Raw genomic sequence first — 27,025 nt, 5'->3', positions numbered from 1 at the left:
ATAGACATTAACAAATGACTGTTCACTTGGGTTTTTAGTGTAATTAGTCTACTGAATAGACAAATGATCATTCGAAATTCAACATGGCTATGGTTAATGGCAACACTAATTAAACCAAAGAGAATGACAGAATGTTTTCAGAGATTCATTTAATGAGTAGATGCTAATAGAGTTTATATAACTTGGTTCATATTAGGATGTGTAATAGTTTTTTATGCAGACAGCAAACATTTGTAAAGCACCTACTATGCAAAGGTATTTTCCTAGGCATTGAGGTTTTGGCTATGAGTGAATCAAGTCTCTGCCCTCAAAGGTCATTGACCTTTACACTGTGGGGGAAGAAAATTAACAAATAAACCTAGAACTGTAATTTTTGTGAATCAGTAAAGCAGGTCCTGAGGACTAGCAAAAAGAGAGAGGACATTCTGGTGGTAGGGAATTTCAGACCTACAGGTGAGCACCCCCATGCTCAAAGCAAAGGTTCCCAGGAGCAGAGGATCCTTCCAGAGCATGATGGAAAAGGATGAAGAGGTCAGTTTGGGGAGAGTCTTGACTTTCAGGCCATGAAGTTTCCACTTTACTCTGTGATCATAAGAACCTTTTGATAGATGTATTCAGAGCACAGGGAAAGCCAGAGGAAATGCTTATCCAAGGAAGGAACCGGTTAGAACTTTGCATTCAGAATCATGAAGCTGGCAGCTACATGTTGCCTGGATTGGAGAAAGGAAAATGTTGGAGAAAGGGAAATTAGTGAGAGTATGACTGCAGCAGTTGGATATGGGATTCCTATCATGCTATGAATCGCCATCAGTAAGGAAATGCTGGAGTAATTAGTGCATCCATTACTATGGAATATTTTCAACTGATAAAATTTTTCACCTGAATTGTTTGCAGATAGAGACATGGTGGGCAGTCTTGGAAGGAACCTCATGATATGTAATTCAGTGGTAAGAACAAATTATAGAATTATGCACATAAAAGCATCCTATTTATTTTATCAATAAAACAGTGTGCGCGCGCATGCGTGCGTGCGTGCGTGTGTGTGTGTGTGTGTGTGTGTGTGTGTGTGTGTCTGAGCTTGGCATCCCTCAGGGTCATCTTCGCTGTGCTTTGAGACCCAGGAGCTTCCCACCACAAAGGATTATGGCTCACTCATGACCACCGGGCTATGTAGATCAGCCTAGGAGCTCTGGTCCTCACGTGACCCCAAGGCTCAGAGTAGCTCCAATGTCGTGTCTTCATGACTAAGCTAGTGCACAACTTGCCAAGAGGACTTTGAAAATTCCCTCCCAGAAAGGACACCTATCACGTTTGCTCACACTTCATTTGTCAAAGCAAGTCGGACTGGCCTGGCTTAACTGAAAAAATGTTGATTGTACCATGTGCCCAGAAGGAGGGAAGCTAGAAATGCTTGCTTAAGAGTCTTAATGATTAGCAAAAGCATGGAGAATGGAATGAGCCAAAACAAAGATGATAAAGGACACACACCTTGATATCCATGCTGAGGGATCAGGAGAAGTGAGAGAAAGTATGGAAGCATAGAAGCATGTGGGGGGTTTTTAAGGGGGGGCTGGTAGAATGGTGGGATAACAAGGTAAAGCAACATGTTGGAAGCATACATTTAAAACAAATTGAAAAATAATGGACCAAGAGCAGTACACTAAAATCCTAAAGTAAGATGACATCTTTGAGTGTGGACATGAAAGAAAAGTATCACAGGAGATTCTGAAGTTTTCACCTGGGTTGTTTGAGGACAGAGACATCATGGGTAGAATTAAGTTACTCCTGTGGTTTAAGAACATAAAGGAGAGGCTCTTAGTTGGTTTGAAACCTATGGAGCTTAAGGTTCAAGTAGATCTGCAACATGCAAATGCTGGATGGACTATAGTGAAGAGAAACACTTGAAACATTTTATTGGAATGAGTCTTCCCTCTTCAGGTATTGTGTTAATCTGAGTTTCTCTGCATGTCCCAGTAATCTCACCAATGGCCCTTCCTTCTCCATCTTTCTGACAGAGATTCATTCTCGAGGAATCTCAGTCACAGACAAGTCCCCATGGTAACATGGAAACCCAAGCGACTACATTGGACTTCTTGGAGATTTTTACCCACACATTCTTTAGATATGCCAAATTTATTTTGGTTTACATATGGTCCTATTTCAAGTTTCTTTGGGAAGCAGACTGGGGGGGAAAAATTAGAAACCTCTGGGATTAGTAAGAAGTGAAGAACATTTCCCTGTGGGACTTGGACTGCACTTGACTTTCTTCCTCCTCTTCCAGCCTGTAGATGCTACTCAGGCACCACAAGCTGTGCTCCCAAGATGCTGCCGTGGACTTCCAAAACTTAATTTAACGTGACTTATTTAATTGACCTTTAAAATTCATTTTGTCCTTTAAAAAGGAACACTTAACAGGACCAATGGTATTTGGAAAACTGAACGTCTATTCTCCATTTGGTTACCATAGATAAGCCTTCCACACGCTTCTATTTCAAAGCTCACGATGTTTGCAAAATTGTATGCTAATTGAAATAATGTTAGAGGTTTAAAGCTGTCCAAAATTAAGCTGTTCAAAGTACTGATAATTTCAAAGAAGTTTTTTATTAGGAGAAAAAACATATAGTTATAAAACAGAGATTTTCTTTGGTTCTTGATTGTAATTTTTTTTATACCTCAAAGTATTCATTTAATACCTCTTGTAGGATATAAGGTTTTTGCATAAATGCTATGTATAAACATAAAAATAAGTTCATTGAAAATATTTCCTGTATATTTTTTGGAGATTAGGGATTCCAAAGAAAATTTAATTTTCTCAGTAAGCCATGACTATGCAAGAGTTATATTTCTTGTCTTAAAAGAAACTTTTTCTATAGCCTAGGGTTCTCAGCCAGAGGCGATATTACCCTTTGGAAGACATTGTCACGACTTTAAAGAGGGCAGTGTACCTGTCCTCTAGTAAGTAGGAGCCAGGGATGCTGCTGCACACCTTGCATTGCACAGAAAGGTGCCCACCACCAAGAGTTGTCCAGCCCTAAATGTCAGTAGTGCTGCTGCTGCGGCATTCTGCTTCTTTTGTAATGAAAATGGCCTGTGTTATTGTCTATTAGTCATTTTCTATCTCATTACAAGCCTTTCTTTAAGCTGTTTCATATTGATTTTTTTTAGATAACATTCCCATAACATAAGTTAGTCATTTTAAAGGGAAGAATTTAGTAGTCTTTAGTACTAAAATGTCCTTTTATTCACAATGCTGTGCAGCTACCACCTCTATCTAGTCCCAAATGTTTGTCACTGCCCTAAAAGGAATCCCTGTACCTATTAAGCACTTACTTCTCATCCCCCCTTCTCCAGCCTCTGGAAACCACTAATCTTCTTTCTGTCCCTATACATTTACTTATTCTGGATATTTCATATAAATGGAATCATACAATATGGGGTCTCTTGCCCTGGCTTTGATCATGTAGCATAATGTTTTTTTGAGATTCATCCACATTGTAGCAGGTATCAGTATGTTCTTCCTTTTCATGGCTGAATAGTGTTCCATTGTGTGGATATATCACTTGCACTTTATCCATGCATCTCTTGTTGGACATTTGTGCTGTTTCCACCTTTAGCTATTGTGGTTAGCGCTATTTTCAGTATGTATGTAATGTACTGTATTGTATTTGCTGAGGAATGGAATTACTGGGTCACATGGTAATTCCATGTCTAACTTTTTGAGAAACTGCCAAACTGTTTTCATAACAGCTAAACCACCTCTATGCTGTTTTGTTTTGTTTTTCACATGTTCATACTCATTGCAGTGATCTACTTTCGCTAACTCCCCCAGAAGGTACCTATTTCCCTTCTTGGGTCCCCTGAAATCATGCCATAGATAACTTAAAGGTTCCAGATGTGCATTCCAAAGCTCATATAGCCATCCTTCGGGGTGGAGGACCAGCCTTGCACCCATAACCATGAAGTACTTTGACTAACCTAATGTTTGTCATTGTTTGGATACCAAAACTGGAAATCCCCAAATTTGAAAAAAATATGATCTTTTTTTTACTATTATAATAGTCCTATATTGTAATCCAGGGTTTTTTGTTTTGTTTTTTTATTTTTCACTACACTGTTTGGCTTTGTCATAACAGTATTTTTAAACAAGTGCAATTCATGATGTTTTGTGCCGCCTATAATGGGAAGGAGACTGGAAGCCCTTGGGAATGGGAATTCTCTGTGACTCTTGCTGTTCCTTTCCACCCATAGGTGTCCTTCTTCCTCTTCATCATCTTCGTGGTCTACACCATGCTGCCCTTCAACATGCGAGATGCCATCATCGCCAGTGTGCTCACCTCCTCCTCCCACACCATTGTGCTGAGCGTCTGCCTGTCTGCGACACCCGAGGCCAAGGAGCACCTGGTCTGGCAGGTATGTGACCTGGTGACCTTCCCGTCCTGCCTGGAGTGCCTGAGGTGCCACACGCCTGCTCCAAGTGTGACTTTTCATACCTGGCAGGTGCTTAAGTTTTGCTCTCTGACCATGACTCTGAGTATTGCTAATGAGTATCCAGCCACACACACCCCTCCACCAGTGGAACCAACAGTCACTTAGCAATTAGCAACAGTGAAAGTTGGAAATGGCAATTCCATTTTGCTGATTGCTGAATGGCGGTGTGATTTTGATGGTTAAAAGCTATTCTCATTATACATTATAATTTAGCACTCTTATTTTTAGAGTGAACTGACTTCTGTAATTAAATTCATAATTCTCTCCTACCTGTCTTTACAGAGGACAAAAGATTTATCCATTTCTAATATTCTGGCAGGTCCATGGACATTTTAGAAAGTTTTTTAAAACGTGATAACAGCAAATTTAGCTTTACTTATAAATGGTATTTCAAAGAAGCCACCATTTAATTAGTTAAAAGCATTTGAAAGGTGATTTGATTTTTTGTTACATCCATCTGTAGACACGAGGATTAGGGGTTTAGAGTTATTTCTAATAGTCTCCTTTTTACCTGTAAAAGGTGTATTTTAGTTTGCTCTATTGGAACCAAATGAAAGATGCAGCTGTGGTGCCAAAGAGATGCATCGGGGGGGAGAAGTGGGGAAGAGTAGTGAAGAACAGCACTATCGTCATAAAGATGATTTAAGACGTGGGTCACCTGAGCCCTTGGGGATCTTAGAAACTAGTTGTCATGTGCTTGATGGTTTTTTTTATTTGGAAACATGAGACAGACCTGGAGGATGACGCTTGGTTCTGTAGTAATCTCTGTTACTTGGAATGCTTTCTAGGGATTGATTACTCTTCTCAATATTTCTCTCTCATCGTTTAAAACACAATGCTCATAAAAAGCAGCCTGTATTTGTGAAACATCCTCTGAGCACTGAGCCCCTGTGAAGGCAATGGCCCCTGATTTTGCACGGTGGGCTCCAGGTTCATGGTGACTTGTTCAGATATTGCTAAGAAGAGTCACCCCCCTTGTCAAACCAGTTTGGCTTAATGGATAGAGCGTCGGTCTACGGACTGAAGGGTCCCAGGTTCGATTTCGGTAGAGGGCATGTACATTGGCTGTAGGTACATCCCCAGTGGGGGGAATGCAGGAGGCAGCTGGTCTATGTCTCTCTCTCATTGATGTTTCTAGCTCTCTATCCCTCTCCCTTCCTCTCTGTGAAAAATCAATAAAATATATTTTTTTTAAAAAAAAGAAGAAGAGTCCACCTCCCAGGAAGCAGAGGAAAGTGACGCTTTTCGTCAGTGCAGCCCCACTCTCTGAACAGAGTAGACACAGGGCTGTAACCTGCATGCCTGACACAGATGGAGGCCAGTCAGTAGCTAATCAAATGAAAGAATGAAGGTGGGTGTTTTAAAATAAGGAACAACCCAGCCATGCCTGGGAGGAGGTGGGAGACGCTCCTTTGTTCCCGAGCTCGGCTCCAGCTTTTTCTTCCTTTTTCTGCATTTCTGAGCCTCCCTTGAGCTTATTTATGGAGTATTTTTCTTTCTCCCATAAATTTCACTCTTCCACCCTCCCTTTAGTGGGGCCATTAAGCTCGGCCTGAGGTGGTCCCTTGCAGGGCCAGGCAGCAGATGTGTTTTTGCCTGTTGACATTATGAAATCATGGCAGGAAAGTCTTCCTCACATTGCAAAAAGCACTCAAACATGTCTCCTGGCCCCTTCCTGGTTTGGGTTACCAGGGGATGCATCCCTTGAACATTTTCTACCTGTCTCTTCTACCCCTTGATTCATTTATACCAGTAAGTGTCTATTGGAGCAGATATCATAGGAAAATATCTGGGAGATGAAGATTATAATATCTGTCCATTTATATTTGGGTGATTATTGATGTATGATCAATTAGAATTTTTTTTAAGGAAAAAGTAAGTTGCTTTGCAAAGAACCTGGCATATTCTAGGTTATAACCATATGGAGTTTTTTGGGTTTTTTTAAGAACTTTTATTTTCTTTCTTTAGTAAAAACATAATGAAGAGAAAGAATGTAATCTTAAATTTTTATTTGTTAACTTTCCAAAGCCAACAAAAAATAGTTATCACTAGATAGCCAGATAATATAATCCTGAAATAATAAAAAGATTAATACTTCTTCATTTCATAGTATTTTATTTAAGAATACCATTGAAAGGAATGGAAAAACATAAGGTCAGTCTTTCATCCTTTTAGGAATACTTTGACTGGGAAAGGCAAAACATGTCAGTAGACTTAAAATGGAAGGTTCCTGGGTACACATCAAAATAATGAAAAAGAGCCGAAACCAGTTTGGCTCAGTGGTAGAGCGTCAGTCTGCAGACTGAAAGGTCCCAGGCTCGATTCCGGTCAAGGGTATGTACATTGGTTGTGGGCACATCCCCTGTAGGGGGTGTGCAAGAGGCAGCTAGTCGATGTTTCTCTCTCATTGATGTTTCTAGTTCTCTATCCCTCTCTCCTCCTCTCTGTAAAAAATCAATAAAATATATTTTAAAAAAATAATGAAGAAGAGAGCTGAAACTATAACCAAAAAATAACACTGGTTTCTGTTGCAGGAAAAACACTTTATTGAATTGTTTTAATGAAAATGTGTGTAAGTAAAAATGCTACAGATTGTTGTGGTATAATTGTTCAGAAAACATTGGTTTGATAGAAGAGATTGCCCATCAGTGATGATCAATATCACCCTGCTTTCTAAACCATCAATGAAAGAGTGCATTTTATTGAGCATGAACCCATACTAAACAGTTTTGTTTCATTTTAGTTTTTTAACATTGCCATTGATAACATGGAGTACTTGTCTGTTAACCAAAATACTGACTTAATAGGAAATCTAACCTTAGTCCTCTTTCCTGTTGAGTAGCAGAGTTTGCTGTTCTCAAGAAATTCATCTTACCAGCATTTGTCCTGAAGTAAAATTCATCCTCAGACTCTGACATATCATCTAATTTAGGAAACGAATGTAATAACTGAAAATTATGGATATTTCCTAACATATTTAAATATGATGTTTAATTCTTAGTTTTGTGTCCCAACATACGGTCTATCCTTAAAATGTTCCATGTGCCCTAGAGAATGTATAACCTGGTGTCCTGGGACAAATGGCTCTGTGAATGTCAATTATGTCCATTTGGTCTAATGTGTCATTTAAGGCCATTATTTCCTTATTGATTTTCTGTTTGAATGATAAATCTATACCTGTTAATCAGGTATAATTGGGTTTTTTTTAATCATTTTTTCCTTTTAGTTATGTTAGTAGTTGTTTTATATATTACTAGAGGCCTGGTGCATGAAAATTCATGCACTGAAGGGGGGCGGGGTCCCTCAGTCCAGCCTGCCCCCTATCACAGTCCAGGAGCCCTCATGGGTGAGAGGCAACCCAATGATCAGGGGAAGGTGACATCCCCATCGCACCTCTGCTGCTGCCACTGCTGGCAGCACAAGCCTCTGCTGGCTCTGGTTACCTGAGCCTCAGGCAGCCCTGTGTGGCTGGGCAACTGCCATCTGAGGCTTGCTTATGCCTTGGGCCAGCTCTGGGCAGCTGGGCAGTCAACATCTGAGGCTTGCAGGCTGGGCAGCCAACATCCAAGGCTTGCCTGCACCTCGGCTGGCCCTGGGCTGCTAGGGGGCTGTGAGGTGTGGGGGACTCCGGAGGAAGTCAATTAGCATATTCCCTCCTTATTACCTGTGGACACCACCATCTTTGCGACCGTGTGAAAGTCAATTAGCATATTCCCTCTTTATTAGATAGGGTGATGCTTCCTGATTGGGTGCATATATATTAAAAAGTTATGCCTTCTTGATGTATAGTCCCATTTATTATTATAAAATGTCCATCTTTGTTTCTTGTTCTTGGTGTTTTTTTTGTTTTTTTTTCTTGAAGACTGTTTTGTCAAATATAAGTATGGCTACACTCACTTTTCTCTGGATGCCTTTTGATTGGAAAATCATTTCCCATTTTGAATCTATATTTGTCCTTTCAGCTGAAATGTGTCTCCTGAAGGCAGTATGAAGTTGGGTTTGTTTTTTTATCTGCTCTGTGCCTTTTTATTGGTGAATTCAATCCATTTACATTTATGATGATTATTGATGTATGAGGATTTCCTATAGTCTTTTTACTGCATGTTTTTTTAATATAATCCTACAACATTTTTACTTTTACTTTGAAATAATCTTAAGTCTGCCAATAAGTTGCCAATCCAGTTTTGAGAGTTTTTGTGTGTGTGTGTGTTTTTTTTCCTTAAACCGTTTCAAGTTATCCCATCACCCAAATGCTTTAGTGTAGGAATACAGTGCCATGGTCTGCATAACCATACAAAATCCGGAAATTCACATTGCCTATTACTATTGTTCGGATTCCTTCATCTTTCCCATTAATGTCCTTTGTAGCAAAAGACACAGAGCAGAGACACCCTGCACTGTGATCTCAGGTCTCTTTGGTCTCTTTCAGTCTGGGACAATTGCTTAGTTTTCCTTGGCTTTCATGATCTTACCACTTTTGAAGATTGCAGACCAGCTATTTTGTACAATATACTTCAGTTTGGAGTGTCTGATGTTCCCTTCTGAAGAGGGGGAGGTCATGCCTTGTTGGCAGGAATCAGAGACATAATGGTGTGTCCACATCACGTTCTATCAGGGCTGCATAATTCCATTTTGTCTCATTACTTATGGTGGTCATTGGGATGATGGTGCTGTCCATCAGTCATTTATCCTTTGACATTATTCCTTTCCTCTTTGTAATTAATATATGTAGAGAGGTACTTTGAAACTAGGCAGATTTGCTGTTTTCTTTATTTATTTATATCTACACTGTTTTGTATTTTCCTATTTTATTCAATAGATTATAAACCATGGTTAATGTTGATTTTTGCTGTCCATATAGTCTCCAATTTGTCCTCTGGGGACTTCTTTAAGCTGGTTTCAGTGTCCTTTTGTTTTATCCCCATCCTTGCTTTCCGGCACAATATAGTGTCACAGGTTCATCTTGTGCTTCCCCTACCCTGGCTCTAAAATCAGCCTCTCTGCAAGGAGCACTGGCTCTTTTTAGTGAACAATGACATTTAGAGGCAAGATCTGGGCTTTGTGTCTTATCATCGGGTTGTCAGTACTCCAAGGCCCAGAGTACATTCACGTGTGTGTGTGTGTGTGTGCGCGCGCGCGCGCGCGCGCGCGCATTTGGTATATGTGTCAGTTAAGACCTTATTGATATTTCCTTATTGATTTTCTGTTTGAATGAATGATCCTTACCTTTCAATGGATTATTTAGTTCCCCATATAAAAGTATATACTGATTTTTTTCTTTATTGATTAAGGTATTACATATGTATCCTTATTGCCCCATTGGCCCTTTATCCCCCCACTCATGCCCCCACCCCCCCCCCCCATTTGTCTGTGTCCATTAGTTAGACTTACATGCATGTATACAAGTCCTTTGGTTGATCTCTCTCCTAACCCCCACCTTCCCCTATCTTCCCTCTGTGGTTTGACAATCTGATGGATGCTTCTCTGTCTCTGGATGTTTTTTTGTTGTTTTTTAAATATATTTTATTGATTTTGTACAGACAGGAAGGGAGAGAGATAGAGTTAGAAACATCGATGAGAGACATTGATCAGCTGCCTCTTGCACACCCCCTACTGGGGATATGCCCGCAATCAAGGTACATGCCCTTAACCGGAATCGAACCCGGGACCTTTCAGTCCCCAAACCAACGCTCTATCCATTGAGCCTAACCAGTCTTGGCTGGATGTGTTTTTGTTCATCAGTTTATGTTGTTCATTATATTCCACAAATTGGTGAGATCATGTGATATTTATCTTTCTCTGACTGGCTTATTTCACTTAGCATAATGCTCTCCAGTTTCATCCATGCTGTTGTAAATTGTAAAAATTCCTTTTTTACTGCAGTGTAGTATTCCATTGTGTAGATGTACCACAGTTTTATAATCCACTCATCTGTTGGTGGGTACTTGAGCTATTGAATATATCCAAATCTTAGCTATGGCAAATTGTGCCATTATGAACATAGGGGTGTATATATTCTTTCTGGTTGGTGTTTCTGTTTTCTTGAGATATAGTCCTAGAAGTGGGATTACTGGGTCAAATGGGAGTTTCCTTTTAGTTTTTTGAGGCAACTCCATATTGTTCTCCACAGTGGCTACACCAGTCTGCATTCCCAGCAGCAGTGCATGAGGGTTCCTTTTTTTCCTCATCCTCACCAACACTTGTCATTGGTTGACTTGTTGATAATAGCCATTCTGATTAGTACGAGATTGTACCGCATTGTCGTTTTGGTTTGCATCTCTTGGATGATTAGTGTCTTTGAGCATGTTTTCATATGTCTCTTGGCCTTCCTTCTGTCTTCTTTTGTAAAGTATCTGTTTAGGCCTGTTGCCCATTTTTTTATTGGGTTGTTTATCTTCCTTTTGTTAAGTTGTATAAGTTACCTGTAAATGTTGGAGATTAAACTCTTATTGGAGACAACATTGGCAAATACGTTCTCCCATGCAGTGGGCTTCTATGTTGTTTGTTGATGGTTTCTTTTGTTGTGCAAAAGCTTTTTATTTTGATGTTGTCCCATTTGTTTATTTTCTCTTTAGTTTCCATTGCCCTAGGAGCTGTATTGGTGAAGAAATTGCTTTGGCATATGTCTGAGATTTTGCTGCCTCTGGATTCCTGTCTTATGTTTAAGTCCTTTATCCACTTTGAGTTTATTTTTGTGTGTGGTGTAAGTTGCTGGTCTAGTTTCATTTTTTTTTGCATGTATCTATACAATTTTTCCAGACTGTCTTGACTCCAATGTATGTTCTTGCCTCCTTTTTCAAATATTAATTGAGCATAGTGGTTTGGGTCAATTTCTGGGTTCTTTATTCTATTCCATTGATTTATATGTCTGTTCTTGTGCCAGTATCAGGGAGTTTTGAGAACAGTGGCTTTGTAACACAGCTTGATATCTGGTATTGAGATCCCTTTTACTTTATTCTTCTTTCTCAGGATTGCTGCAGCTATTTGGGCCTCTCTTTTATTGATTACATTGTTACATATGAGTCTTTATTCCCCCATTATCCCGCTTCCCTCCCCCCTCATGCCCTCATCCCCCTGAGGTCTTTTTTTATTCCAGATGAATTTTTGGAGAGTTGTTCTAGGTCTGTGAAATATGTCATTGGTATTTTAATGGGGAGTGCATTGAATCTATAGATTGCTTTGGGTAGTATGTACATTATACTGATTTATTAAACACAAGACCTCACATGGATATTTTAATTTTCAACTCACCATTAGTTTCAGGACAGTTTTCTCCCTTCTTAATATGGCTTCTTTTACCAATAGTGAAAAATATGTAGATCTCTTGATCCTTAATATATTGAATTATCTTATTAATGCAGGCATATAACCAGTCTCTTATTTCATTTTCCACCTCTCCATCTGCACTGGTGCCTTGTCATTGGCCCAGCTTCCCATCCCTCAGCCACATCCCACTCCCCCAGCTTGGACTCTCCCCTCTGTAAACAATCTGACACCCAGCCCACTTTGTCACTGTGGGTGAATTTGGCTTCCCGTGTCCTGTGGGTACAAATGCTTCCTTGCTATGCATTTGTTGAGCAGTAAATTCTTTGGGAGGGAAGGAAAATGACAAAAAGGGCAGGAAGAGAGGATGGGACAAGCAAGAGGAAGTGAAGGAACACATTTTAAACAGAGGTTATTTATTAAAGAGACAGAGATCCTTTTTAGTTACTTTCTGTGAATCACTTTGTACAGGTTTCAGCAACTTTTCTTCTAATTGTTTTCTTTTCTTTTCTTTTTTTTTCTCCAACTGTGTTTCAAAGAAAAGATTTCTGAGATTTGCATTTATTAAGGGAATCTGGAATCCCTTAATAATAAAGGTTAGAAAGTATTAAAGTATCTGGAAAAATAAATAAAAGCATTTTTATATTGTTTGTATAAGAATATTTTACCTACCATAAATTTAGCATAAGAATGAGAAGCTCTTACCAATTTACAGTTAACTGGGAAGTAAGTTGGCTTATATTAGTAGCATAACATGCATTTGACTAAAAGTTCCACAAGAGTAGTGAGGAATCGTTTCATAGGATTCTATCAAGGCAAAAGGAGAGGGATGCTAGGAAAACCCAGTGAAACCTCCCACCCAATGCCCTGGTGACTGCTCCCTGGTTGAGCCCTTGGGGTGACAGTTATGCAGCCCTTAAACAATAGAGGAACCTGGCCAGGAGTCTTCCCTACTAGACAGAGGCAGTGGGTCTGGCCTGCAGCCTGTGCCTGTATAACATTAATTTCATTTTAAATATACATTTTGTCTTTCTCCCTCTGCTAAACTTCTGTAGATCGGCATGGCTGTCAGCAGGATGCTGACCCATGCTCAGGAATTTTCAGATATTCCTGTTTATATATCACAGTTGCATTTTATATTCGAAACAGACTTACCCTTCTTACATTTTCATTTCCTTGGTATTTATATGAAATGAACCTTCATTTCATATAACTTTTATTTTCCCATGAGAGATGGAGGAATTTGAATATAGATTTATTGAAGCAAGCCAGTTAAATGAAAATCCATATTTATTAAAGAAGATAAACTAAGCTGTGTTTATTGGTTTTCTAACAGGATTACTCACTCAATTTTATAGAAATTACAAAGGATTCTTTTACATGGTGGATACTTTAATATCTTTAAGTTGTGATATAATTGGGAAATTTTTAGATAAGACCTAAAATAGAAAATATAGCCTCTCGTCTTATGGCAGGCATGTAATCAGTAGTAATGCAGATTCGTTACATAACTGATTCTTTTTCAGTATAATTCAGGAACTGTATATTGGAGTCTGGAATTAAATTGTATTTAGCATCTAATCTGAGAAGCTCAAAGAAAAAACAGCAGGTTACCAGCTGCCTGGTTCCTGGCTGTGGAGGAGACTAATTGTTAGGAATTTTGATCTCTGTTCCTACTATTTTGTCTTTAGAGAAACACAAGATATTAATATGTTCCGCCTGGGGGGAAAGGAGACTGTACTGCTGTTCATTCTGCGTAGCATCCAGCTATTGATTGAGAATGATCTACCTTCTGTTTTATAAGTTAACATTTACCTTTTCTAAAAAACTATCTTTTATATGTCCTAAAGATTGTGATTTGGAAGGAGTGGGAATAAACATGGAGAAGAAGTAACAACAGGCAAGTGCTAAATCCTAAAGCAAATCTAAATGCACCTCAAAGTCCTCTTCTTTCTCCTTCCTTATCCTTCCCAAGCCCAGCAGATAAAACACCTTCTCTAAATGGCAGAAACTGTATACCATCATCCCACCAGGGAAACTTCAGTTGGTTGAGCAAATGAACAACAACAAACATTAGTGCTTCCCTGCAGGACACCAAACTACTTTTAAAATGCTCTGGCAACTTTTAGAATGAAACTGTCAGAATGTTGGCGACAGAGAATTGTCATGTCATTCATGGACTATTTCACTCTCATGGTGGAATAAGACCGAGGTTTATATTCCAGCATTTATGGGGCTGCTTGTGGGAGAGGATAGAAGGATCAGAGGTGAAGGGAAGCCCTATCAGATCATGTTTTGTTTTGAAAATATTTGATCTAAGGAGCGTCAAAAAGAAGGGTTTCTTGAAAAAATGAACAATGATGGTTTGTCCCCTATCAGCTACCTCTATCTTCTTTTTGTTCAAAGCAATAGTTTCGTGTCAAATAAGATACATTATTGCAGATTGATTAAATGTGCTATTTATCTTAGCCCAATGCAGGGCAGTTCTGATGGGTCATTTCAGCTCTAGAGCTTGTGGGGTTTTTTGTTGCTGGCTTGTTTTTTTGTTTGTTTTTGTTTTTTTGTTTTTGTTGTTGTTGTTGTTTTTGTTTTTTGTCTGAAGTTGTCAAGTCTGCATCACAGCTTCAAGTCTCCCTCTGACCAGATTGGCTTACTTTCCTCCCCACAGGCATTGAGCCAAAGAGCACTCCCGAATCAATGGTAAACTACTTCAGAATGGGCTTCCTGGAGGACCATGTGGCCGCATTGCATGAACTTGGGCTGATTCTTTAGTTTACTTTTGTCAGTTTTCTCATCTGTAAAATGGCAAGGGCAATGCCAGCCTCATCTCAGTCGTTGCTGACCTTGGTGCTGAATCAGTGAACTCACACGTAGGAAGAACTTATCAAACTGGGCTGATCTTTGGACCTCAGTGAACAGTAGGCAGCAGCAGCAGTAATATATTTTACTAAATAGAAATGACTTTTACAGAAGCTAAGAGAAGTAGAACATAAAAATGCATTGGAATTGAATTCCAAGTGGCCTATGGAGCTGAGTAGGACAAGAGTTACATATGTAAGTCCCTTAGGGCCCACATCTGGTGTGGTTGACCATCCTGCAGTGTACCTACCGAGACTCAAGGCAGTGAGCTTCATCCTCATGAGGCACTGGAAGCCCACATTCCACTAATGAGTGGTGTTGGAAAGTTTTACTAATGCGTGAAAATCTGAGCTCCTGTGGGTTAATAGAACACCTGGTATTGAAAACCCTTGAGATACAGTTCATCTCTTGTCAAAAGTGAGAAAAATAGGGCGTTAACCGGGTCATTTGCCAGTGGGACATCTTGGACTATTTTCTGAAGTGTTCCCTGGAGAAGCCAAATGCTATTCCCAAGCCAACATTGGGGTTTCACGTTTCTCCTCACTCAGACCAGCACATGGCACCTTTATAGGAGGGATCTGATCATCCCATGTCGCAGATTTCTGGTCAGTGAGACATGCACGGATACATGTACTTGTCCCCACAAGGCCTCCCACCAATATTCCCTCAACTGAAGACCAGGGACGTGGCTTTCACACCTATTGGTGGGTCCTCAGCTGGAAATATGTAGTCTTTAATCATTTCTTTGGTTTCTTACAGTTTCACCTTCTATGCCATGTCTGAGCCTCAAACTCTAGGTCAAGATATGGACCAAGAATGGGATAGGAAAGAAAAAAAGGACAGATAAAGAGACAAAATAGAGTTTTATTACATGGGTTGGTGTCTTAGAAGGCCAGGTTCCCATAACAAGTTTCCATAGACAGATTGTCTTAAATAACAGAATTTTTTTTTTCCCTCACAGTTTTGGAGACTGGAAATCTAAGATTAGAATGCTAACATGGCCAGGTTCAGGTGAGAGCTCTCTTGCTTGGTGGCAGAAGCTGCTTTCTCATTATGTCCTCACATGGTGTGTGGGTGGGGGGTGGAGACAGAGAGCACACAGGAGGACACTGTGGTGTCTCTTTTTATAAAAACAAATGTCCTGTTGGGTCAGAGCTCCACCCTTGTAACCTCATTTTACCTTAATTACTCTATTACTCCAAATATAGTCACATAGTCACCTTGGGAGTTAGGACTTGGACCATTCAGTCCAAAGTGGTGGTGTTTGTTTTTCTCAGTGTTTATCAGGCCTGTCTCAGTGTTGTCTGAAGAACTCATGCTACAAAGTCATATGTTTTATTCTGCAGCAGTCTCACTCTCCTTTCTTCTTTTGATTTGTTCTGCCAGGGGATAGACCCAATTAGACAAGAAGCAGGGCTAAGGTGGTGAAGGGGTCAGTACCCTTGGCTCTCAGTGCCCAGTGGGTAATCACTGATCTGGAGATGAGGATTGAGGTGGTGGGAGCCCTCTCCTTACTCCCCATGCTCCCAGAGCAGCTGCCCTTTGTTCTCCTTATTATTTTCTACAGACATTATCACATCATATGCAAGCATGCTTATTTGTTTGTATGTCCTCCTACCACACATTCCCTGGGCCTTGAATCTGTGACAGTGTTCAGAGCTTTTTAATATTTGTATTTGTCCCAGCACCAAAGGTACATAATGTTAAATGGATGTGTGCATGAATAAACCCATGAGGAATTGAGTGAATGGGTGCAAAAATGCATGGCCAAGTGTAGGGACATTGTAAACATCCAAGTACCTTTGGTATCACCAAACAAGGGAAAGAATGAACGTTTCCATCTCTTTGCACCATCTCTGAGCATGTCAGCACTGTAAAGTAGTGAGGTTGTGGTATCTTTAAAAGAGTATCCAAAAGAGTTACAACAATCCCAATGTCCTTAAATCTTGATGTCACTTTCTGGTTTCAAGGCAAATTGGATCCTGACATGGATTTTAAATCCCTTTCTGAGCTCTTCAATGTGTAGTATTATAGAGGAATCAGAGGGAAAATGCTAAGATGATAAGAGACATCTAGGAACAGATGAATAGAAAGAAATTCAAGGATCTGGGGTTACTTGTCATGGGCAGAGAAATGAGATAAAAAAATGACCAGGCTCCTGTCTTAGGAGCCCATGTTTGGGCTCTGGGAGCACAGTCATCACGCATTGTTCTGTGAGCCTCATGAGATGCCCCCCTTTGTCATATCCATAGTGAATGAAGGTGAGGTTAATTTTATCTAGTTGGTCTTAATTCCTCCACTCTGATGTAAGAATCAGGTTTTTAATCCTCTTTCCAGCTCTGACTTCTGTGGTGCCCAGGCTGTGTCTGAACATCCTCTTCTGGATTTTAAGCAGATGCTTTGGATTTCATGTAACAGTTACATTTTCTGACACTGTGTAATTGGCTGGGCCATTCAGGCACACACCCCATTCATTTTTCACCTTGAGGTTAGGGGCACTGCTAAACAATTCCTCCCGAATCTCCAAAAGGCAGAAGGAACAGATTCCAGGATCTGCTGGTCAGAGCTTTTCAAGCCAGTATCCTCACTGGGTCTGCTTGAAACAGACAGATAGCTGGGGAAGAACTCCCATTTTACTAAAAGATTATTGATTCATGACATTCCTGCTTCTACTTCTCACTCTTACATTTAGTCCAAATGGAAGGAGGGGTCAAGGGAAGATTAGAACCTTCTGAGGTAAAAAGGCACTTAAGGATTTTTATCCTGTCCTCTGGGGTCCTCTCAGCTATCTGCCTTTCAGCTGTCAGATTTTGCTGTCTTTGCTGAAAATGTTCCCCAATCTTGTGTTTCACATGTGATTGCCTGTTTACAGTCAACTCTCCTGACCCGTGTGCATGATATAGTTACATAAACAGCAGTTATTTGATCCTTTTCCATTTGCAGCTGCTTTGTTTCTCTTTTCATGAAATAACCACCAAGTAATTCTCAGCAATTTCAGCTTCTGACACAATTCACTCTCATGGGGTCTAAAAAGACCATTGAGATATTTTGTTTAGAATGTCTAAAAATTTAGCCTGCAGAGTTTTCATGGTCTGCCCAAAGCTGGCATCTAAAAATAAAATTTAAGCTGACTGGCAGCATGAGAAGTACCCAGATTAGCAGATGGTATGAAATGCAAGACTTGTAAAATGAAAATATGTTCAGGAAAATACAAAACCCTTTCCCATCGAAGATCTGAAGGGAACACATGCTCCTGGTAGACACAGTGGGCTGTGAGACTGGGAGTATTGGAGACAGAAGGTGGCTGTATTTTTCCTGGGAACTTGATGATATCCTGAAGGAAGGCTTGAGGATCAGACAGAGCAATGTGGCCTGGGAAAGCAATGTCACCTGAAGGATCCATCTCCAATGGAGCAGGCAGATCCAGTGTACCCAGTGACGCCAAGGTCAAAGTGAAAGACTTCCTTTGAAATTGGCATCACTGGGTAGACAGGGATCCCTAGCCAATTTTGTTCAGTGGATAGAATGTTGGCCTGCAGACTGAAGGATCCCAGGTTCAATTCTAGTCAAAGGCACCTGCCTAGGTTGTGATCTTGATCCCCAGTAGGGAGCATGCAGGAGGCAGCCGATCAATAATTCTTTCTCGTCATTGATGTTTCTACCTCTCTCTCCCTCTCTGAATATATTCCTCTTTAAAATCAATAAAAAATTTCTTTAAAAAATTAAAAAATATAAAGGAAAGACAGGGTAAATATTATAGAAAGAATAGGTTTCTTCAAAGCCTAGAGCGGAACCATTGCCACTTTTGTGACTGATTATGTGAGTGAAGCAGAAATATGGGTAGTCATTTTTTTGGGACAGGGACAGGGAGAAGACACTAACAGGGTCATAGGAGAGAGTACTGACCTGGGAGTCTGGGGGTAGACCAGTGGCCCCAGCCCTTCGCTCTCCTCCCATGCCAATACCCTAATCTGTAAAACAAGGGGTTTGGATAAATTGATCCTGAGATCTCTTCCAGCTCTACCCAGTTCTGTTTATATAAAGAAAGTGCAGAGCACCCATGTGAAAACAGCCTTATAAAATAATGGCAGGGTAAAGAGCATGGCTCACTGAAAAGTACAGGGAAGTTCCTGGTGGTGGTGTGGTTATGACATTGTTATGCAACCATGCTGAGAACATTCAGTTAGAGAAATATTGCTGGTGTGGTCTCAACTTAGGAAGACATCAACACCATTCATTACCCAGAACCAGATGAAAATCACTTGAAATTCTCTTTCTTCTTTCCTTCTGTATTTGTTTTTTTAATGAGAGAGAGAAAAAAAAGTAAAAAATACCTTAAGAACTACAATCAGTTTACTCTGAACAACCTTGGAAAATCAGAAAACCTTCATGTGAAGTGAGTGTGACTAGCTAAAGCAAAGGACTGGTATGCAAGAAACAGACTGATGCCACACAGGCCACCAATTTATGGATCTCCTCCTAGATTCCCGCCCTCCCCCCAAAAAAAATGTATAGAACTCTTCATCTAACAGCAGTACACAGGTTTGGTGAATATATGGCAAGCAATGCATTTGTTTTCACTGTGCTGCTTAGACCCTGATTCAGTAATCAAACTGGGAAGCAGAGGAGAGTAATTTTTTAAATTCTAAAGTATTGGACTTGATAAAACATATGTTTTAAATCTCTCCAGTTATTCTAAGATTGTTGGTTAGCCCAGAGAGAAGTTTATCGATTTTATTGATCTTTTCAAAGAACCAGATATTATTTTTCTTGATTTTCTCAACTTTAATTTCACTAATTTCATCTCTAATTTTATTATTGCTTTCCTTCTAGCTTCCTTTATGTTTAACTTGCTCTTCTTTCTCTACTTTCCTGAGATGGAAGCTTATGTTATAGATATTAGATCTTTACTCTTGACTAACTTGTGAAATTGTCAATTTCCCTCTAAGTACCACATTTGCCACATCTCACATATTTTGATAGGTGGAATTCTTATTTTCATTTTGTTCAAAATGTTTTTAAATTTCCCTTGAAACTTCTTTTTTAACTGATGGAGTATCTAGAAGTATAGTGTTTAATTTCCAAATATTTGGGTTATTTTCCAATGACTTTCCTGCTTCTGATTTCTAGTATAATTCTTTTATGGCCTGAAAACATACTTTATATGATTTCTATACTTCCAAATTTATTAAAGTTGGTTTTATGGCTCAAAATGTGGTTGATTGTGATGAATTTTTTCTTGCATTTTTTAGAAGAATCTATATTCTCCTGTTGTGAGATGGAGTGTTTTCTAAATGTCAGTCAGGTCAAGTTGATTGATCATGCTATTCAGATCCTTTCAAACCTTACTGATTTTCTGCCTGCTTGATCTATCAAGTCCTAAGAGAGGGATATGAAATCACTAAGTATATGAATGGGCTTGTCCTTTTAGTCTATCAGGTTTTGCCTCATGTGTTTTGACCCGCGGTTGTCGGGTGAATACACATTTAAGATTATTATGTATTCTTACAGAATTGATCCTTCTCCATTATGTAATATCACTCTTTGTCCTTGATAATCTTTGTTGTTCTGAAGTCTGCTTTATTAAAATTAGTATGGCTATGACAGCTTTCTTTTGATTAGCATTAACAGGTGTTTTCATCAGTGTTCTCCATAAAAACAGAACCAATAACAGAAATATATATATAGTGTTTATACTTCCAGACAGTTACAGTCCTCTTCACACATAAGAAACTAATTAAGGCTTCAGGAGCACATGCCATATTAGACTCCTCTTTTTTGCAGAATCAACTGAGAGATACACTTATGACTCAGAGAGACAGAAATAAAACTATCTCCATTGGACCTGAGAAAAAGTGGTTTACTGGCAATTTACCTAGTCCTCCTGCTTGCCCCACCCATGTTGGGCCCCCTCCCCATGAAAAACGACTTGCCCATCAGAATCCATGTTCCCTATGGAAGGAAGATCCCACAGAGTCAGCAATGATTGCCTGAGGTGAGCAGGCATTATTGGTTTCCTGTGGCTACTATAAGAATGTACCACAAATTTGATGGCTTACAACACAAATTTGTTCTCTAGCAATGTGGGAGCCCACAAGTATAAAATCAGTGTCATTGGGGTAAAGTCAAGGTGTTGGCAGGGTGGTTTTTTTGTGCAGGTTCTAGAGAAAAATTATAATTATTATTATTATTATTATTATTATTATTATTATTATTATTTCTAGCTTCCAAAAGCCACCCAGTTCCTGTCTCATTTCAACTTCTTGCTTTCATCACCACATCTCCTATTCCCTCTTATAAAAATCCCTGTTTAATTCAGCCCACTAAGACATATCAGGGTGACCTTCCCATCTCAAGATCCTTAACTTAAATCACATCTGCAAAGTCCATTTGCCAATTCTGAGGATTGGGATATGGACATCTTTGAGTCCTGGTTCAACCCTCACCTAAGGATTAGGATATAGAAGTTTTGGGGAAGGGAAGTGTCCAACCCACCACACACCCACCACCCACTGCTGTGTGGGTGGGTGAGCGAGGTGCCACGTGTGGATGCCCACATGAGTGTGTGTGGTCTTGGTGTCTGACATTGTGTCAGTTTACATGATTGTGTGTGGGGGCTGTGTCTTAGTGAAAGCATGCATCTGTATGTGTCTTTGGCCTTTGTGACTGAGTGTGAACCAATATCACCCACCACATCTCTGTTTTCTGTTAGTGAAAGAGCTGGCTGTGGGAGGATCTGTATGCCTGTGAAGAAGGGAGATAAATGGTCATTCCATTCTGGCAGCTCACAAAAGTTCTAGCAGCTGTGCCCAGATTATCCTGTCCAACCCCAACAGTCACACACTTGGGAGCTTAGAAAAGTAGTGCTGGTCTACTAGTATATTTACTTTAAATTATCCAAGATTCTGAGCTTAAAGAGGTTGGCTTGACCTTTACAAGGGCAGTTGCTTCTCCCTGAAGGTCATATTGATTATGATATGGCGTCATAGTCCTTCAGCCCACAACCCATGGGGTCTGTTCCAGCTGATACGTGGCCTTCTTGCACATTTCACTGTTCTGTGCAATTGCTTTTCCTAGAATTCCTACCTTATGTGTAGTTCAGTCACAGGCACTGAAGGCCTGGAGATTTGATTGGCTTGTGTTATCAGAGCCACCACAGGTATCTCAAGTGAGGTCTGTACCCTTGTTCTTTTCAGAGGGGATCGTTGCAAAAGCTTGAGGATATTTCCACTTCCAAATGACCAGTTTCCAGAACCACTGGTAGAAACTTACTTTTTCTGCCTTAGGAAAGCTACTCATTAAAGATAGGCTTCCTCCTTCCTCTCACTGCTATCTGTCATCTAGAAAATAATAGTGCCAGAGAGTCCCCCATCAGTAGATGTGAAATGCCTTAAATGTACACTGAGTAAGCTCTTTTCCCTGTACTGATCTCTGTGGTCTTCCTTACACAAGATGGAGCAGAAATCCAGTTCATCTAACATTTTCTCATAGATCTTCATTTTCACAGTGCCATGCCCTGAGTAGGCCTTGGATGAGTGATAATGTATGAATAAATATGACAGTAATAGACACAGTGATGGATATCAGCATATTTATTTGGGGCTTACTGTGTTTAACATGTTTCATTTTACTTAATCCTGGTAATAATATTCCTCCTTCCTTTTTCCTGGTGTGAAAACTGAGCCTTGGAGAGAGAAGCAATTTGCCCACAGCCAGACAGCATGTAGGTGGCAGAGCTGAGATGCCAGTGCAGGCACACTGCCTCTCGCTCCAGTGCCCACGGCCACGCTGCCCCTGCCCGCATTCTCACACCGCCAGACTCCAAGTCCGGGTCAGTTTACAATACATCTGGAAGCCCTACACCTGCTTCCTTCCCTCAGCCCCTTCTCCTATGAAAAGTGATCTTGTAAATCAGACTGCATTTTGCATGCATTATAATGCATACCCACTAGACTGAATTCAAATCTTTGTAAAGCCTTCTTGGTATCCTGACTTTGGTATTCTCCCTGCATACCTGACCTCCTTTAGTTCACAGAATGTACCAAGCCTGTCCACCTGAAGTGTCCTGGCTCCTTCTTGGCCCCCGGGTCTCAGCTCAAATTGTTTCTCTCCTTAGAGAAACCTGACTCCTCTGCAACCCAAGTAGGCCCCCATTATTCCTTCTCCCAACCCCTTTATGCATTTGCCGTAAAGGACTTTGCATAATTTCAAGTACATATTTCCTTTTTTATTCAGTGTCTGTTACCTCCTGAGCCTTAAGCTCCATGGGCTTATGACATCAACTATGCTTTCAGCACATGCTAGTTCTGCACATTCTAAAATGCTAGCATCCCCACGCTGCTGCTGCTTCTCGTGGAGAAGCTGCATGAAAGTAGGATGTCTCCTCCAGGGAAGGGATGCTGTGTCACTTTCCCGGGTTTCCTTATTGTGTTTATTCTCTCATCAAATGTCCCTTTGATAAAGACTTGGGTCAGGAACTATTCAGTGTCCTCAATGAATTCGAACCTACTAGACTAGATGGACACTCAGATATTTACATAATTACCTGGTATCAGATAACTATGATAGTGTGATTTCTGGCTCCTGGAGTTGAGCATGAGAGCTGGGTGGCATGAGTGGGGAGGCCCTCTCTCACTCTAGGAGCTCCCAAAAAGTTCTACTAAAGCAGATCCTGGCCTGGGTTTTGCATCTGTGTCTGTTCTCTGTGAGGGCATCTGCTGGCATGAAGATGTGCCTGGGGAGGCCCAGAGTCTGCCAGGTGCCTATGGTTCTGCAGCATAAGCAGGAAAGGGTGCTTTCTAGGAATTTCTAACAAGACTCCAAAACTAGACAGCTTCTGATCTCATTTGCCTTCGTGTTCCTCTTATTATCAATGACACATCTGGTGGCACCCCCCACCTGAGCAGATTGTCCTTAAGGCGTATCAGCATTTTGCACTGAGCAGGTGTGTCAGCTACTGCTTACCTGCTTTCTATGTTAAGTTGCTTTAGTTTTTGAAAATAGACTCATTTCCCATCCTTATCACATTTCCTACTGGCCTTTCACATCCTCACTGACGTCTCTGAAGAAGCTTGTGGACAAGGGTCTATTATTTCCTTATGCTCTGAAACACATGCTCTTTGTTATGGAAATGGCCACAGCAAGTTTCTCCATCATCATAAATTCCAAGGGAGGGAGTTTCTCAAAGTCCCAGGCTCTCCCTCTGAGATTCATGCACTGGTTGGATTGGAACATGCCCATTCTGTGGCTGAACCTGGCAACAAGGAGCAGCATTTGTGAAACTATTTTCATATCTTCTATGACCAAATCAAATAAACAGATCACCTCAGGCATGCATCAAACTGGTGTTTCTAAATTAGGAGGACAGTTTTGCAAAGAAAGCTCAATATTTATAATTGAAGTTTTTTCTATATCAACGATTTCTTCATACATTGATTTTCTGTAATCTGCTTAAAGTAAAGATAATGAATCTACTTTTGTAAACTATATTTATATAACGTTTTATAAATATAGATGCCAATATTGAAAATTGGATGAAAAACAAAATCCCACAAAGAAATAATTATGGCAGAAAGAAGATTTGCCACGGATTTGGTCTTGCTCCACTGGCGGAGTACCTACATCTTGTACCTGTGGGCCACTGGGGCTCGATGTCTGTTTACAGAAACTGCTTGTACTTCAGTCTTGCCTCAGCGGCTCCTAATTATTCTGTCCCTTCAAGAACAAGCTATTAGAGTCTTAGCTTTTACCAGTAACTTTAATATTTCTTAATAGCCGTGGATCAGAAATCTTTCTTCAGGCTCAAGCACTTTGATCATTGAAGTATTTTGAAAGTATAGTCAAGACTATACCCTCAGACTTTTAGGCCCTAAAGAATCTTCTTGGCAACTTGTCCCAAATGCTAAAGCCATTTTTGTTTTTCATGTAATGAACTTTGTGAGATTAAAAATAGAGAGGCGGCCATGCTATTTACTCGTCTGCCTTTGATGCTTTCCCTGGGAGGAGAGGCGGTAGCTGATTGCTTTCATGTGCAGTGAAAGCCTGTGCTTGAGCAGCTCTCCTGCCTCTACAATCAGCAGCACACAATGACAAGTGGCGATTTTGTGGGCGAGGATAATGATGCTAAAAAAAATAAAAGTTAGAAAGGCACTCATAAAACCAACAGTGTTATGTAACAGTGATGGGCTCTGTCCCACAGGAATTATGTTTCTATAAAGGATAATACAATAGATGCTATGAACCTGGCGTATTTATCAGGATAGGTGAGGCCCTGGAGGACATCTAGTTTTGTCCAAGGCATCCATGGAGGCATTTGGTCCATGCCATAAGGTTTACAGGCGACAGCACATGTTCCAGCATGCCATCACAGTCCCACCATCATCACCTACCATTCCACTCATGCTCAGCATCTCAGCCACGAACATCTGCTTTAAAATGGTCCCTGGGGCCCCTGGAACTTTTTGGTTGCTACTCTAAGGCATTCTCTCTTTTCTCTGTCCCTCTCTTTATTCTCTGCCTACAAAATTGCTTCTTGATGTTTTGAGTCATCCCAAGTCAACTGCTTTAAGAAATATTTCTTAACCCCCTCACAGGTAGAGTTAAGTCTTTATTTTTGTTTAAATTTATAGATATCATCAAATTTAAAATCTTCAAAGTTTGTTCTCCAAGATCAGTCTTTGTTTCGTCACATTTCACTTTATTGGTGCCTCTAAGGATACTGTTTAGTAATGGGGCAAGCAAGGAAGGGAAACTACTCTGAGTTCATGAGAGTTAGGATTCAGGGGCGATATCATTCACATTCATAGTGATTTTAGTCCTCCTGATGGTTGTACAAAATAAATATTAATATCCCATTTTGAACATTTAAAAACAGAGGTTCAGAGAGTTGAAATGACTTGACCCAGTTGAATTGACAGGAAGTGTCCAAGTCCATGTTGTTATTTTGCATCACTGTCAGTGGGATCAGGCTTCCATCTAAAGGCCCAAAATGCATGTCATAATGTCCATGATTTTCTTTTAAGCATATATGAGTAAGTATGCATCTTCATGTGTTTTTTTAAACTATTTAAAATGTTTAATAAAGCCTGTCATGTGCCAGACACGGTAATCTCCCAGAGATTCAGTGATCACCGAGCATTGCCAATGCTGATATTTGAATACAAGTAATGTCAGGGTTCTCATTAACTCTGGAATATCATATTTTTGGGGGAAGCTTACTTTAAGAGATGTTACAGGGAACAGAAAACTTCCATTGCGTACTACTATGTATGTACCTTTGAGTGTCCAGAATATAATTAGCAGATATGGTTGAAAAAGAGTTAGAGAGTCCTATAGAGGTCATTTAACTCTGAAAACCAGTTTGTGAATAGACTGTGTCTAAAATTGTGCCTAGTATCTTTTACTATTTTTCTGGTTTAAGTCTTTCAGGGATGTATTATTTTTGTTTGCTGTAAAAACTTAATTTTAATACCTGAACAGTATGTTAGCTGACATAATGAAATCAGTACAAAGTTGTACCATTTAACTAACATATTACTATCAATGGCTTAATGAGAATCTTATAATGCTTTAATAGCAATATTTTAATAGAGCTATTGATTAGAAGGAACAATAACTTTATCATAATTGCTCTCCTGAATAGGGCGTCATATTAGACTTCCAAGAGACTGTTTATTATGAAACCAGTTGAAGTACTGGGGTAAACCATTTCCAATAAACTGACTTGTTAAGACAGAGAAAACCAAACTTTTTTCCTTAACCCACATTTTAATTATTGAATACATTGTTTTTAAAAATGTAATGAGGATCTGGATTCAGAGTCTTTCATCAGTGAAAATCAGTATTTTGATGGTTGACAGACTTTTCTTCCAATGTCTTTGCATGTGCCAGGACTCATGGGTATGAATCACTATTTGTTGCAGACCTTTGCATTTCTCTTTCAAAGGGAATAAAATTATGCAAATACCATTTTTAAGGATTTTTAACCAAAGTTGGATGTGCTGTCTCACATGCTTGAAAGCCTTTGAATATAACACAATTTAATCTCCCAACAAATATTTTCTTGAACATAACATATTTTATAAATGTTCTTTTGTACCTTTTTTCAGTCCCCAGAAATCCCCTTTCAATGTGGTCATTAAAATCAGATGGTAGAAAAATGTGTTTATATATAGGTTCTTTTTTATAATGATTTATTGTTTATTATTTTGAATCATAAATAGACCACAATAGATTGGCCTTCTTACTTACTTTTAGGAGGTCTCAGAAGATAAGAATATTTGTAAAAGGAGTTATATTTTTTTCCTATTAGTAACCCTCTTATACTAAAGATTTAAAACCAGGATATAATGTTTTGAAATACTTTAATTAAAATATATTATTTATTATTATTCTTTTTTAATGAGAAGAAACTCTA

At 39.7% G+C, this 27,025-nt stretch overlaps 1 protein-coding gene across 18 annotated transcripts in view; it reads left to right on the top strand.

Annotated features, from left to right (window-relative positions):
- The window catches only part of ADCY2 (adenylate cyclase 2), a 262,534-nt gene that overhangs the window by 71,944 nt on the left and 163,565 nt on the right, over nt 1-27,025 (top strand). For 15 of the 18 annotated variants that reach the window (XM_045571823.1, XM_045571821.1, XM_036409666.2 and 12 more), the window contains 2 exons: nt 4,249-4,410; nt 12,291-12,347. The exons of 1 other annotated variant lie outside the window; for it this stretch is intronic. In XM_045571823.1, coding sequence (XP_045427779.1) covers nt 4,249-4,410; nt 12,291-12,347 — 219 coding nt within the window. The remainder of the gene's footprint in view (nt 1-4,248; nt 4,411-12,290; nt 12,348-27,025) is intronic. 2 more of the 18 variants (XM_036409657.2, XM_036409651.2) reach the window with 1 other exon arrangement.

The sequence above is a fragment of the Pipistrellus kuhlii genome, unplaced genomic scaffold (assembly GCF_014108245.1).
Source record: "Pipistrellus kuhlii isolate mPipKuh1 unplaced genomic scaffold, mPipKuh1.p scaffold_m20_p_4, whole genome shotgun sequence".
Lineage (NCBI taxonomy): Eukaryota > Metazoa > Chordata > Mammalia > Chiroptera > Vespertilionidae > Pipistrellus > Pipistrellus kuhlii.
The sequence above is the reverse complement of the archived record's forward strand: the minus strand, read 5'-3'. Positions and strand labels throughout refer to the sequence as shown.